The following is a 16,000-nucleotide window of genomic DNA, read 5'->3' as shown; positions in this document are numbered from 1 at the left end:
GGTCTGTTAAGGGAAAGTCTTGTCTGACAAATTTGATAAGATATTATGATGTGGTTACAAAGGAACTGGATGCAAAAAATAATTTTTATATCATATATTTGGATTTCAGGAAAGCTTTTAACACTGTTGCGCATGGAAGACTATTGTACAAATTGGAGCAGAATGGTATTAAGGGTAAGTTGCTACAATGGATAAAAGGATGATTGAGTGGGAGAAGACAGAGGGTGGTAATTAATGGGTACTGCTCTTCGTGGACTAATGTTATTAGTGGAGTCCCACAGGGTTCGGTTTTGGGTCAACTGTTGTTTTGTATATTTATCAATGATATTGATGAAGGTATATCAGGCTTAGTGTCGAAGTTTCCAGATGATACAAAGGTTGGCAGGGTTGTTAATGACAGTAATGGCAGTGTGCTACTGCCATTACTGGATCCATAATAGGATCTAGATAATTTGGGCAGATGGGCTAAGAAGTGGCAACTGAAGTTTAACCTTGACAAATGCAAAGTAGTGCATATGGGTAGAAGTAACCCCAGAGAAACTTACCGTGTGGTACTACACTTAAGGTGGTAGAAAATGAAAAAGACCTGAGAGTAATTGTGCAGTCAGATATGAAGTTTTCTGAGCAATGCAGACAGGCTGCCAGGGCAGGTCATGGGGTTTTGTCAATGATATATAGAATTTTGCTAGCAGGGAGAAGGAGCTGATTGTTCCTCTGTATAAGGCAATGGTCAGGCTGTGCCTTGAGTACTGCGTACAGGTCTGGAGGTCTCATTTTAGGAAGGATGTAGATTTGCTTGAGCGTGTACAGAGAAGGGCAACAAGATTGGTGAGGGAAATGAAGTGAAGGGATCCTCTTACCAAGAGAGGCTTAAGTTCTGTAAATTGCAGTGGCTGGAGACTAGGCACCTGTGTGGTGATCTGAATGAGGTGTATAAGGCCTTGAATGGGTTGAGCACGCTGAATTCTGATGGGATCCTTCCACTTGTTCAGATTACAAACCTAAGGGGGCACAAATTCAAATCAAGAAAGGAAAGATATAGAATAGATGTGTAGAAATTTGCCTTTAGCCAGCGGGTGGTTAATTGCTGGAACAAACTTCCATCTGTCGTTGTGGAAGTTGATAGGTTGAATAAATTTAAGGAGGAATTGGACAGGCATTTGGAGGGAATGGTGTGATTTTTTTTTTTGGCTGATGCTGCATAAGCTTATACACTTGCTTTCTTGCATCACATGCCACTACTACTACTACTACTATATATGTTATTAATTTCTTTAATAAAAATTCATTTTTCTTAGCATTATCAATGTTTTGAAAGAAGAGTGCACGCACAATCTACTGTAGCCAAAATGTAGTGACTGGGAAAATAAAAACAAATTCTGAGATCTACTCTGCATTTAGTTTTTGTGTGAATTTTAACAGTTTTTAATTTTAACAGTTCAAAATGCAGAGTAACGTAATTTATGAAGAAAAATGGAGTAACAAGCAAATATAAATGTATTGTCAGAGATCTTTAATTTTTCATAGATATATTGGAATGTGTGGGGGGAAAAACTTGCATAAGTAGCAGTATAATCTCTGGACTGATCAGATGAGTGCTTCTTATATCAATATGATGCCACACAGGGATAAAAAAAATTCTTGTCTGATTTTTACTAAAGATTCAACTAATACTGAAAATTTTTATATTAGAGAACCATGAGCGGACAGTCACTGTAATATATTAATGTGGAATGCGCCTAAAGGATAACTGCTGTCAAGATCAAAGGAAAAAACTGTAAATTTTGTAAAGGAAATTACATTCTTAGGCATTATTCAACAGAAAGCCTCATGGACACCAGTTCTTATGATATTATCTGGGATCTTTTTTGTCATACATTATTAGTATTAATAATGTAGGATGTATGAATAATAATAAGAGCGTATGAATAATAATGTATGATAATTAATAATGATACAAGGAAGCCAGGTTTATTCAGCCTTAAAAAAAGTCACCTGGTTTCCATCCAAATACTGTCCAGCTCTTCATAATCTCTCTAGTTTTACAAGATTACAGAGTAATTTGTTCAAAAGTTAATGAACTTTTGACTAAATGCAAATTATCTAATCCACTCAATTTATATACTATATTTAGAATGAGAGAAATCATTATTCTGTTAAGGCTAGAGAATTAAAGAAAGCTCTGGAAGAACTTCACCAATGATTATATACAGAATGGCCTCTTGATAGAAAAAAAAATTAATCACGATATTGGATAAACCATATCTTATGGGCCAAGAAAATTTGTGTTAAAAAAGTGTCAGCCATTATTTCTATCATATTTTAGAGAACATCTTTAGCCCAATTATCACCTTTTGTCGAATCTATCAGCTCGTTGTTGCTGAAATCAGTAGCCTTACAGGCCAATTTTGTTATCAATCTTCCTTTGACATTGTTCAATTCTCTCCTTTCCTACCAACCTGACATCAAACTTTAGAGTTTTAGTTCTATCATTTTACTTGCTAGTTTACTCTGAAATATCCAGCTCCATTTATATTATAGGGTTATGTTATTCATTTTAGTTTTTCCATTGCTTTTTTTTTTTTTTTTTTTAGTTCTAATTTTAGTATTAATGATGCAAGAAAGCAAGCTATATAGCACTGTCCAAAAAAAAATCATTTATTATATAATAAATGATTTTTATATTATAAATAATATTAAGCAATTTATTATAATAATAACAATATTAACATTAGTTGAGACATATGATGTAAGAAAGCAAGCTAATATAGCATCAGCCAAAAAAAAAAAAAAAACCTTCCCATTTCACTCATCCATTCACTCCAAATGTTTGTCTAGTTCAGCCTTAAATTTATTTAAGCTATCAACTTCCACAATAACAGATGGAAGCCTGTTCCAGCAATCAACTACCCGCTGGCTAAAGGCAAACTTCCACACATCTATTCTACAACTGTCTTTCCTCAATTTGAATCTATGTCCCCTCAAGTCCTAAATTTGAGCAAGTGGAAGTATCCCATCAGCATTGAGCCTGCTTAAACCATTCAAGGCCTTGTACACCTCAATTAGATCACCTCGCAGGTGCCTGGTCTCCAGATGCTGCAACTTTCAGAACTTAAGCCTCTCTTGGTAAGAGCATCTCTTTGTTCCACTCACCAATCTTGTTGCCCTTCTCTGTACTTGTTCTAGCAACTCTATATCCTTCCTAAAATATTTTAGGAAGGATGTAGATGAAGACTAAGACCTTCAGACCTCTATGCAGTACTGAAGATGTGGCCTGACCATTGCCTTATACAAGGGGATAATCACCTCCTTGTCAATAATCATAACAATCCATTATAACAATCAAACTATCATCAATAACAATTTATCATAATAATAATATTAACCAATTTATCATATAATAATAATATTAACCAATTTATCATATAATAATAATATTAACCAATTTATCATATAATAACAGATAACTGAAAATCTGATATGCCAGGTTTCCAGTCATCTGTTATTTTTATTTTATCACAAGTCTCTTTATAAATAAGTAAAGGAACTTATGATATTACTCTGAGATTTTATTAGTTTTCATAATTTTAATCAAAATAAGTTTAAAATACTTATACTTTAAAATTTAGTTTCTTACTCCAAACCTGTGTATCCTGGTTCACAAATGCATGTGCCATTCATATGGTCACAAAATGCACCATTTTTACAGTCACAAATTTGTTTACATTGTTCTCCATATGTTAATACAGGACATGTTTCAGAACAGGTATTTCCACTCCAACCAGCTTTGCACCTGCAATCTCCAGACCATGGATGGCATCTAAAATATAGAATGAAAACCCATTACTGGCTTAATTATTCATATTTTTAAATCAATTATAAATTTGAAAAAGCAGTATGGTTGAACTAGTCAGTTAGTTTAATTATTGTATATATTCAAAATATTTATGAAATTTAATAGGACACTAATAATCACGTTAGTGACTTCTATTTGGATGCGAGAGAAAAAAAAAAAAAAACTATTTTCATAAACCTTGCAAGTATTGAACTGTGAAAATTGGCTATTTCAAGAAGTAACTTGAAATCTGTGAAATGACTTCAATTCTATAAGAAGCCTACTTGTTAAACTCCAAATGTCATTGCAAAGAGAATAAATACATTTTCACCATGGTATTCATTAGAGAGAATTCTAAGTAACACTAGGTTGTATGAACTTCTTAAAACATTTATTTTAAAACTGTTGTTTGAACAAATTGCAGTGACATCCAGTACAGATTACACATGTAATTGCATTTAACATCTTTGCTCTAGCCATGACTTTAACAATTGGATACACTTCCACTGAAGTAACAATCATTGAATTCTACTACAAAAAAATCATAAAATAAACTCTTTAATACATATTTTACTATTGGAATTAACTTTCTACAAACTATATTAAAATTTTTCTCTTTCGTTTACAGAACCTCTAGCAGATGTACATGACAGCAAGTCTTACATATGTGAAGAATGGATGATGAAGTCACCATAACAGTGACTATGTTTATCAGTAAAAATAAGGATGTTAGATTTAACTGTAACACAAGTTTGATTAACTAAAGCATATAAATTTAACAACTGACTTAATACAGTAATGATAAATGAAACAAATAATGATTTTACACACAGCAATTTCACAAATAAGGCACATCTGTTTCAGTTTCTCAAGTTAAAAGGCTCTCATTTTACAGGAAAAGTTGTTAGTTCAGAAATTTTTGTGAGGAAGAACATAAGACAGATCATTCACAGCCTAAATTATATCATTAATATTGTTATATCACTATCATTATTATGTGTGATATCATTAAAGTAAAAGTAAAGTGCAGCCATTATCAACCCACTGCAGGATGGAAGCCTCCTCAACAATTCATGCTGAGGAAAATGGACCATAATCTGCCACGCTGGTCCAGTGCGGGTTAGCAGATTGACCGTATTCAGCAGTCAGGGACTTGAACCCTGGTCTACTCAAAGAGCGTGTGCTACTGCACTCCTGGTCCTGCCCACTCGGCTACGGATATATATTATGGAATTTATTAAAAGTCACTAACAGTCATGCATCATAATCTTATCCTGCCCACTCGGCTACGGATATATATTATGGAATTTATTAAAAGTCACTAACAGTCATGCATCATAATCATATTACAACAGAACAGCAATGTTCATGGGGTATTAGAAAAATTGCAAAGCACAATAACCATGGTAATATAATAAAACTGAACTTACGAAACTGTATTATTTTCGTGGCACAAACAAGTTTCATTGCAACCGGTTCCATATTGGTCATCTGGACATGCTGAAAAAAAAATTAATAATTATTTATTACAACTGTATATGCCATTTAATCATGATACTTATAATTTGTGAAAAATAATTAAACAATACCTTGTAGCTTCTGACCTTTATATAAACACAAGTAAATAGAATCTCTACATTATTGCTGGTGCATATACTGGCAATAATGTCAGATTTCAGTGCATTCTAGGTTTGTTGATATCAATGAAGCAGATTAATAGTGTTATTTCCAAGTGAAAGAAATAATTCTACCTTATACATTCAGTATACTTAGATTCAAAGTATCCTTACTTACTCATGGTTTGAATAAGTGTCAAGACAAGTCTGTTCATTGTTAATACACAAGAAGCATATCGTTAGAGATGCTAAATTATATAAGGTAAAGGAGGTATAAGGTAAAATAATACAAGGTAAAGGAGGCAGCAAAGGAAATAAGCAAACCCCTAGCCATAATTATGAGAGCTTCTTTGGACTCAGGGGAGGTGCCCATAGACTGGAGATGTGCAACTGTAATCCCAATTCACAAAGGAGGATCAAAGGCTGACACAAGTAATTATAGACCTGTTAGTTTAACTTCTGTTCCAGGAAAATTAATGGAGGCACTGGTTAAAGAAGCACTGCAGGATCATCTAGACAAGAATTCAGTTATACCTCAGACACAGCATGGTTTTGTTAAGGGAAGGTCTTGCCCGACCAATTTGATTGGATACTATGATGTAGTCACAAAAGAACTGGATGCAGGGAATAACTTTGATATTATATATTTGGATCTTAGAAAGGCTTTTGATACTGTTGCACATGGAAGACTGCTGCACAAATTGGAGCAGTGTGGCATTGGAGGCAAATTGCTGCTATGGATAAAGGGATGGTTGAGTGGCAGAAGACAGAGAGTGGTAATCAATGGACACTGCTCAACGTGGACTAATGTTATTAGTGGAGTTCCTCAGGGTTCAGTGTTGGGTCTGTTGTTGTTTTCTGTATTTATAAATGATATTGATGATGGTATATCAAGCTTAATGTCCAAGTTTGCAGATGATACAAAGGTTAGCAGGGTTGTTAAGGACACTACTGATGCTATGCTGCTGCAACAGGATCTGGAAAGGTTGAGCAGATGGGCTGAGAGGTGGCAAATGAAGTTTAACATTGACAAATGTAAAATACTACATATGGGAAACAGTAACCCCAGAGCAACGTATGAACTCTGCGGTACTACACTGACAGTGGTAGAGAACGAAAAGGACCTGGGGTAATTGTGCAGGGAGATATGAAGTTCTCTGAGCAGTGCAGACTATCTGCAAGAGTAGCTCATGGTGTCTTGTCAATGATATACAGGAATTTTTCTAGCAGGGATAGGGAGGTGATTATTCCCTTGTATAAGGCAATGGTCAGGCCACACCTTGAGTACTGTATACAGGTCTGGAGGCCTCATTTCAAGAAGGATGTAGAGCTGCTGGAACGAGTACAGAGAAGGGCAACAAGATTATTGAATGGAACAAAGGGCTGCTCTTACAAAGAAAGGCTTAAGTTTTGCAAATTACAGAGTCTGGAGACTAGGCACTGGCGAGGTGATCTGATAGAGGTATATAAGGCTTTGAATGGTTTGAGCATGCTCAATGCCGATGGGATTCTTCCTCTTGCTCAGAATAATCACCTGAGAGGGCATAAATTCAAATTGAGGAAAGACAGATGTAGGATAGATGTGCGGAAATTTGCCTTTAGCCAGCAGGTAGTTGGTTGGTGGAACAGACTTCCATCACTTGTTGTTGAAGTTGATAGCCTAAACAAATTTAAGGCTCAGCTGGACAGGTATTTCGAACGAATGGAGGGGTGAAATGGGAGTGGTGTTTTTTTTTTTTTTTTTTTTTTTTGGCTGATGCTGAATAAGCTTGCTTTCTTGCATCATATGCCTCTACTAATGCTAATGCTATATGCTTCTGTACAAGCCAATATATTTTATATATAATAAAAGTTCCTCAATATTTGCTTCATTTCCTAAGAAATGAGGTCAAGACAAGGCCTTGAGTAATTAATTAGTATCGTGCCTATAAACTGAATGCAATCTATGAGCATTTTTGTTTGTCTTGGGATGAAAATAAGCTGTTTCATAAAAACCCAATGTCTCCCTTTAATACCATGGTCGATTTACTCAAACACTGGACAAAGACTATGAACAATGGAAAAAAATCAGCACAAATAAATCACTACAATTGCCATGAAGAAATCAGTTTTTCATAGATTAAAAATAGATAATTAAAAAGAAAAATGACTGGAATGAGGCATGGTCACTATTAACCCTAGAATGGTAAATATACAAATGTTAACAGAATGGATATATAAAATTTTATATGTAGTAATATTATTCAGTAAAGTAATCAAAATAATATTTTTATTTTCAAAATATGCAATATACACTTATTAATTGTTATTAGTATTAATAGTGGAAAATGATGCAGGAAACAAGCTTATACATCAGCCAAAAAAAAAAAAAAACTATCCAATTCATCTGTCCCTCACCACTAATAATTTGTCTAATTCTTCCTTAAATTTATTCAGACTACCCACTTCCACAGCACCAGATGGAAGTTTCCTCCAACAATTGATCACCCTCTGGCTGAAAGCCAATTTTTCCTGAAACCATCCTTTTTCAGTTTGTGTCCCCTTATGAGTACTGTCCAATAAAGCAAAAGGATACTAATAGCATTTACTTTACTATTTAAAGCCTTAAATTCTTTAATCAGTTTTGCAAATTGCAGCTTCTAGATGCTGCAATTTGAAGAATTGAAGTCTTTTTTGGTGAGAATACCCTTTTATTCCCCTCAATGATCTCAATGCCCTTCTGTGCACCCATTTCACAAGCAGTACTCAAGATGTGGCCTAACCATTGCCTTATACAATAGGATAATCAACTCCTCATCTCTGATGGCATAATTTCTGTATATCAATGACAGAACCCATGAGCTGTCCTAGCAGCATGTTTGCACTACTCAGAAAACTTCATGTTAGACTATAAAATTACCCCTAGATCTCTTTTGTTCTTCACCATCTTGAGTGTGGTACCACCCAATTGGTATTGGTACAATTGGTACATTCATGGGTTTACTGCTGCCCATATGTGATTTGTGGGAGAATAACAAAACAAGACATGATATCCACCTGGCCACTTATCTTACAAGTAGCAAAGAGGGGATCATGGTGTCCTTTGATTGATTGATGATTTATTGAACAGTTACCTGAGATAGAGAGGTTGAAATTCACTGTATAAGGCAACTGTGAGACTGCACTTGGAATACCATGCTCAGAAATGGAATGGAAGCCACACCTAAAAAAAAGACAGAGTTTCTCGAAAAGGTTTAAAAATGGCATCATATCTGGTGAGACTGGCATAAGGGCACCCATACGAGGAGAGAAGGAATGTATGGGCTACAGAGCTTGGTAATAAGGTGCTTTAGGGAGGATCTGATTGAGGTTTATAAGGCTCTGTGAGGGACATTAAAATGAATGAAGACGACACTTTCACAGTATTAAATTGAACACGAGTAGTTTCACAGTATTAAATTGAACACAAGTAGTTTCACAGTATTAAATCGAACACAAGTAGTTTCACAGTATTAATTTGAATTGTATGAAGTTTTCCTTTAGCTTTGGTTTCTTTTTTTTTTTTTTTTTTTAGGAGCATTAGCAACTAAGGCCATATTGCTCAACGGATATGTGGCGATCATTCCCTGACCTTTCTGCATCCTCCGTATTTGGTGGTCACGGGCTCGAACCCCGGTCTAATCAAGAAGCGTGTGCTACGCACTGCTGCTGCTCCTGCCCACCTGGCTACGGAGGCGCCTTTTCCTTTAGCAAGCAAATTATTAGTCATTGGAATAAGTTGCCTTCATGGGAAGTTGCTGCACTGGCAAAAAAAAAAAAAAAAAAAAAAACAGTAGATAAGAAAATACAAATTATATGCTTCCCTCCTCACACAGGTAACTATCCAGTTGACCTTTGAATTTATTCAAACTGTCAGCCTCAACTACCTGCGGGACAACAACTTATTCTAGCAATAAACAAATTGCTGGCTAAAAGAAAACTTCCTACAATCCAATCTAAACCTCAACACCTGTAATTTGAATTTATGACTCCTAGTTATGGAATTCTTTATAAATGTGAGAATTCCACCTTTATCTTATAAACTTCAATCAGGTCACCTTTGAAGCACCTGGTTGCCAAGCTCTGTAGCCCATATAATCATAGTCTTTCCTCATATGGTTGTCCTGCTGATCACCATTTGAGTTTGCCTATCTTTGAACCCTTTCAAGAACTCAATGTCACTTTGAACCCTTTCAAGAACTCAATGTCACTTTTCTGGTGAGATCTCCATAATCCAACACAGTATTCAGAATGTGATCTTACAATTGCCTTATATAATGGGATTATGACCTCCCTATCTCTACAGGATAACGTTCGATAAATCATTGATATGACACCATGGGCTTTCCTGACTGTCTTTTTACTCTGCTCAGAAGCTTTCAATATCTGTCCGTACTGTAATTCCCAGATCACTTTCTTCCTCTGCTGTTTTTAATTCAACCCCAACAAGTATATAATTTATTTTGGGGTTGCTATTCCCCAAGTGTATTTTGTCACATTAAAAGATAGCTGCCACTTTTCTAACTATCTTTGAAGTCTGCTCAAGTCATCCTGAAGGAGTGCTGCTTGGAACTGATCATTAATGATGTTGCCAATCTTTACATCATCTGCAAATTCTGACATCATACCTTCTATCTTCGTCGATTCGATTTATGAAAATGAGAAACAACAGTGGCCTAAGAACCAATCCTTCAGGGACTCCACCCCTGATGTTACACCAATCTGAAGAATATCCATTAATCACAGCCCTCTGCCTTCTGCCCTTCAGCCACCCAGCAATTCATCTTAGAATCTTACCAATAATCTCAACCTGTTCAAGCTAATACAATACCATCTCATGAGGTACCAAGTCAAATGCATTGATAAAATTCAAATAAACTAAGTTGAAATTGTTCTCTAAATCCAGCTCATGAGCAACTGTGTCAAAATATACTAAGTTAGTTAAGCATGGTTTTCCATTAACAAATCCATGTTGTGTGTCCTACTGCACTCTTGCTCCTGACCACTCGTCTACATGGCCTCTTAAAGACAGGGAGGGTAGATAATGACAACAATCAGGCCATGCTTTCAAAATTACTTGGATTGGTTGCAGATATGGTCTAAAATATGGCACTAAAGTTTAATGTTCTAAGTATAAAGCTTTGCACATAGGGAGCAGAAATCCAGGAGTTATAAAAATATCAGTTCAGGACAAAAAAGATTAGGGGGTTATGATACAACAGATATGAAATTTACTATGCAACATAAAGAGGCAGCTAGTAAAGCACATGGTATCTTATCTATGATTTACAGGAAGTTTGGAAGAAGGGAGAGGGATGTCACTGTCCCGCTATAAAACAATGGTGAGACCATATTTGGAATATTGTATATGGGTGTAGTTTCCACACCTGAAAAAAAAAAAAAAAAAAGCATACAGCTTGTAGAGAGGGTTGAAAGAAGGGAGACTGGATTAGTGAGGAGTGGCAATTTATGTTTGTAAGAAAAAGAGGTCAGAAGATAAAGCTTCTAAAGGTATAAGGTACTGAAGGGCATCAGTAAAATGAATGAGGGAAGTGTATTCTCACTGGTAGAAATGCTGAGAACTAAGAAGTATGAACATAAAAGTCTTAGGAAGTCAGAAAAGCCTGGGTCTCATGAAGTTTACCTTGGGGAAATGTGTTGTAAATCACCAAGATAAATTACCTGCCAAGAGGTGGCTGAGTAAGTAATTTATCTGGTGAAATTCAAAGTGGAGTTGGATGGCCATTTTTTAGCAAAAGGAACTTCTTTTAGTCATAGAAAAGAAAAAAAAAAGTGCATCATTTAGCCATTCTGATGTTTTCTGAGGTCATGATGAGCACCAAGGCGAGAACCTAACATCTTTTACATTCTGAGGGTATAGCTTAAAAGCTGTTTTCGCAGGTTGGCTGCCAGATAATCCACCAAACCAAACCTATTGGTAAGCTTCTAGGAGGCATGAGGATTGGCTAGTTGATATTCTTGCTGCGTTTGTTCTTCCAGTCATAGCTGAAAGAGCAGAGTCAGAAAAAAATTTCAATTAGTCAATTTTTATATTGACTACAACAATGCATTATGAATAGTCAAGTAAACGGATCAAATTTATCTGTGAAAAGAACTACACCCTCCTAGAGTTCCTAATTAATTTCACAAAATATATATTATCTGATAAAAAACTGAAATGGTTTGTTCTGAAACATTTAACTGTAAACGTTAAAAGTAAATCACATGTTTCAATATGACTCTGTGTACCTTCGTCTGTGATTAAAATTTCAATATAAAATCTGCAAAGTACTTTCAACAAGCAATTATCCAAACAAATATGTATGTATAATAATATTACCTCTATTTTCACAATTGACACCTATAAAACCAGCAGCACATGTACACAACCCATTCACTGGATTACAGGAAGCACCATTTTTACACTCACATTGCTAAATAAGGAGAAGTTTTGCAAAAGTTTAGATAAGTCATCTTTTATGGACTCACTAATTAAAAATACCTAAGTTTTGCAATGTTTAAAATTTGAGAGATCAAGCAAAAATTCTGTTTGAGTTATAAACACAAATACAAATACTTATATTTAATATATTTCTGCAAAAGAGTTAAAGTAACTAAAATGTTTCTTATATGTATTTGATTATTTTTTTTTTTTATTACAAACAACCATATCATAACAATTTTGATATATGTGGACCAGGGGCAACTGAAAATGGCAGTCACCAAGTTCAGTTCCATTGTACAAATGAATTACGGAAGATTTAACAATATGTTTATGTTTAGAATTAGCAAGGGCACATGATGCAAGAAAGCAAACTTATATAGCATAAGCCAAAAAAAAAAAAAAAACCATGCACCCTTCTCATTTCACCCATCCACTCGCTCCAAATGTTTGTCTAGTTCTACCTTGAATCTGTTTAAGCTATCAATTTCTACGACAGATGGAAGTTTGTTCCAGCAATCAACCACCCGCTGGCTAAAGCCAAACTCCCGCACATCTATCCTACAACTGTCTTTCCTCAATTTGAATTTATGCCCTCTCAGGCAATTAATCTGGGCAAGAGGAAGAATCCTATCAGCACTGAGTTTGCTCAGACCATTCAAGGTCTTATACACCTCAATCAAATCACCTTGCAGGTGCCTAGTCTCAGACACTGTAATTTGCAAAACTTATGCTTTTCTTCATAAGAGCAACCCATTCTTCTATTCACTAATCTTGTTGCCCTTCTCTGTACTCATTCCAGCGGCTCTACATCCTTACTAAAATGAGGCCTCCAGACTTGTATACAAAACTCAAGATGTGGCCTGACCATTGCCTTATACAAGGGGATAATCATCTCCTTATACCCGCTAGAAAAATTCCTGTATATCATTGACAAGACACCATGAGTTACTCTTGCAGATTGTTTGCACTGCTCAGAAAACTTCATATCTGGCTGCACAATTACCTCCAGATCCTTTTCATTCTCTACCACCCTGAGTATAGTACCACACAGTTGATACATTAGTCTGGGGTTACTGCTACACACATGCAGTACTTTACATTTGTCAATGTTACACTTCAATTGCCACCTCTCACCAATTTTGCTCAACTTTTCTAGATCCTGTTGCAGTAGCGTACTTAAATTAGTGTCATTAACAACCCTGCCAACCATTGTTTATCATCTGCAAACTTGGACATTAAGCCTGATATACATCAATATCATTAATAAATACAGAAAACAACAATGGTCCCAACACAACACTGGGGGACCGCTAATAACATTAGTCCATGAAGAGCAGTGTCCATCGTTACCACTCTCTATCTTCTCCCACTCAACCATCCCAATCTCAGCTAATAGCAGCTATCTGATTTTTAACAATGAGATGTGGGGGGACTAATTCATTCCCATATCATGCTGTTCAAAAACTGAAAAAAAAAAAAATAATAAATAAAATAAATAAATAAATAAATTGTACTATAATCTAATATTTCTTAGATGCTTAATGTATATTCATTATAAACGAATGTTCTAATGATATGAGAATAAAATTTCATTCTCATATTGTATATATCATGCTGGTAAAAAATCAAAAAGTAAGTGTATGCACAATTATCAAACTGTAATCTCAGCTAACAGCAACCTTCTAATTTTTTAAAAATGCAATATGATGGGAATAATAATTCATTCCCATATCATGCTGGTCAAAAACTGAAAAAAAAAAAAAAAAAAGTATACTTGCTGCCTTATCAAACTGTAATTTCAGTTACCGACAGCTTCGCAATTTCTAACAAACAATATTAATTTACTGCCACATCACACTGGAAACTGTAATTATGATAATAAGAAACCTTAAGATGTTTATCTAAAATACATAAGCTCATACACAACCTAATTAATTTTGCACCTAGTAGTGTGTGAGATGTGCTGTTGATATCTGAGCAATGAAGACAGGTAAGCCTATGACTCTTGTAGCAATTATGACAAACAGTTAATTAAAATTAATGCAACTAATTTTTAAAAAATTGTAATTTAACTTCAGTGGAATTTTTTTGATTTTCATCTATAAAATTCTAAGGACCATAACAAAACAATTAAGTTGCATAAGCTGGTGAAAGAATTTACAAAAACAACAAAATCCTGAAGATATCACACACACACACACACACACACACACACACACACACACACACACACACACACACACACACACACACACACACACACACACACACAATTGCTTGCAATTGCAGTTCTGTAACAGAAAAATATTGCAGTGTCATTTTATGTTTTTTCAAATGATCCCAAATCATCTCAACTGGATTTGCATCTGGAAACTGTGGACCAAGGAAGATGCCATGTACATTTTTCACAATCTTTTAACAAATTCCTGTATAATCCTTGAAATATAGATTTCCAGTACTATTTGAGTCTAACATCAACAATGTAGGAACAACTTGATCTGCAATAATACCACCAAAAGCCTAAGCACGTACAATGCATGCATTTTAAATTCAGTGCTTTGTATTACTTCCTCCATACCAATATGAATTTCTCAGTAGTAATCTATGACACTAGATTATTCATTGGTCCATATTACATGTTTTCACTGCTCTAATGACCACCGTTACCATTCAGAACATCCTCACATATGGATGTGTCTCTCCTGTTCTGCTCAGACAGAGGATGCTTATAAAATGTAGCGGTACTTGTGAATCCACTATGAGTGTCTGGTATTTGATTTTCTTCCTGCATTAAAGATGACCATGGATTTATGCAGCACTGCAATCTGAGTTTTGTTTGTAACACAGAAACAAGTAACTAGTCCCAATTTCAGAGTCCATCTGCAGTCCTACACTGTACTTTTCACCAGATTTTTCCAGTCAGTAGCCATTGACCACAGCCCTTGGCAATTCTGCATTAATACACGTGTTACCTCTGTTGTTGCCACAGAGATGGTCCCATCACATAGGAATCTATTATTATTATCATCATCATCATCATCATTAGTCATATTGCAAGGAAGCCTGACGCTTTTGCTGCATCAGCCAAAAAAAAAAAAAATTTCTGAGTTACCCTGAGAGAGAGTAACACCTGGCTTATACAATTTTGTAGTAGTAGTAGTAATTGTAGTAGTGGTAAATGATGCAAAAAAGAAAGCTTATATTGCATCAGCCAAAAAAAAAAAAAAAAAAAACTACACACTTCACCCATCCATACCATTCAAGAATTTGTCTAGTTCTTTCTTGAGTTCATTCAGAATTTATAATCAGAATATGAAATTTTATCAGAAACTTTATTATCAAATATGAAACATGAAAACAAGCTTAAATAACTTAATAGAGTGTGCCAGGTTTGCAAACTATAGAAGAATACTTAGTCTTAACTGTGTCTACATTAATGCTGATATAATAGGGCCGGCAGAAACGTGGTATACCAACCGGAAATTGAGGATAATGAGTCCCACTATGGTATGTATAATGTATTTAGGAAAGACAGGAGCGAGTGGCAGTGTTATGCTTCTTATCAAAAGCAGCCTGAGCATAAAAAGAGCATTTGTTGAGTCTGAAGTTACGTTTGCCAGCATATAGAATCTGTGTGGCATGAGTTAGTTGGAAGCAAAGGCATAATTGAGAGTGGGAGTAATCTACAGACCAGTGAAGAGTATGATGAGAGTCTTTACATGCAAATGGAATGGGCAAGCAAGCACAAATGTCTCATTATGGGCAACATCAATCGTCCCCAGATTGATTGGAATAAGTGGAAAGGAAACTCACATTGGGGAAAATTTTATATATAAACTAGATGATTATTATTTGTACCAGCATGTCAGAGATGACACTTGGGGTGAAAATATTCTTGACCTCATCATTATTCACGAATTAGATTACATCACAGGGCTTAAAATACAAGAACCATTGGCAGGTATTGATCACGCAGTCCTCAGTTGGAAGATGAAGAAAGATGTTGCAGCAGTTAAAGGTAAAGGAATGGATTTTAATTTCATAAGAGGGGACTGACAGTTTAAGGTGCTATATGGCATTATTAAT

At 35.3% G+C, this 16,000-nt stretch overlaps 1 protein-coding gene across 7 annotated transcripts in view; it reads right to left on the bottom strand.

The window, feature by feature from the left end:
* The window catches only part of LOC150080478 (uncharacterized), a 354,693-nt gene that overhangs the window by 136,101 nt on the left and 202,592 nt on the right, over nucleotides 1–16,000 (bottom strand). For all 7 annotated transcript variants that reach the window (XR_016547421.1, XM_090381815.1, XM_090381810.1 and 4 more), the window contains 3 exons: nucleotides 11,810–11,903; nucleotides 5,266–5,335; nucleotides 3,638–3,820 (listed from right to left, as the gene is read on the bottom strand). Coding sequence is in view for 6 of the 7 variants with exons in the window: in XM_090381815.1 (XP_090237941.1) it covers nucleotides 3,638–3,820; nucleotides 5,266–5,335; nucleotides 11,810–11,903 (347 nt within the window). In the remaining variant the exon portion in view is untranslated. The remainder of the gene's footprint in view (nucleotides 1–3,637; nucleotides 3,821–5,265; nucleotides 5,336–11,809; nucleotides 11,904–16,000) is intronic.

The sequence above is a fragment of the Mastigoproctus giganteus genome, chromosome 9, assembly GCF_048544385.1.
Source record: "Mastigoproctus giganteus isolate SK-2022 chromosome 9, ASM4854438v1, whole genome shotgun sequence".
NCBI classification, from domain to species: domain Eukaryota; kingdom Metazoa; phylum Arthropoda; class Arachnida; order Uropygi; family Thelyphonidae; genus Mastigoproctus; species Mastigoproctus giganteus.
This window is presented reverse-complemented; position numbering and strand designations above follow the sequence as displayed.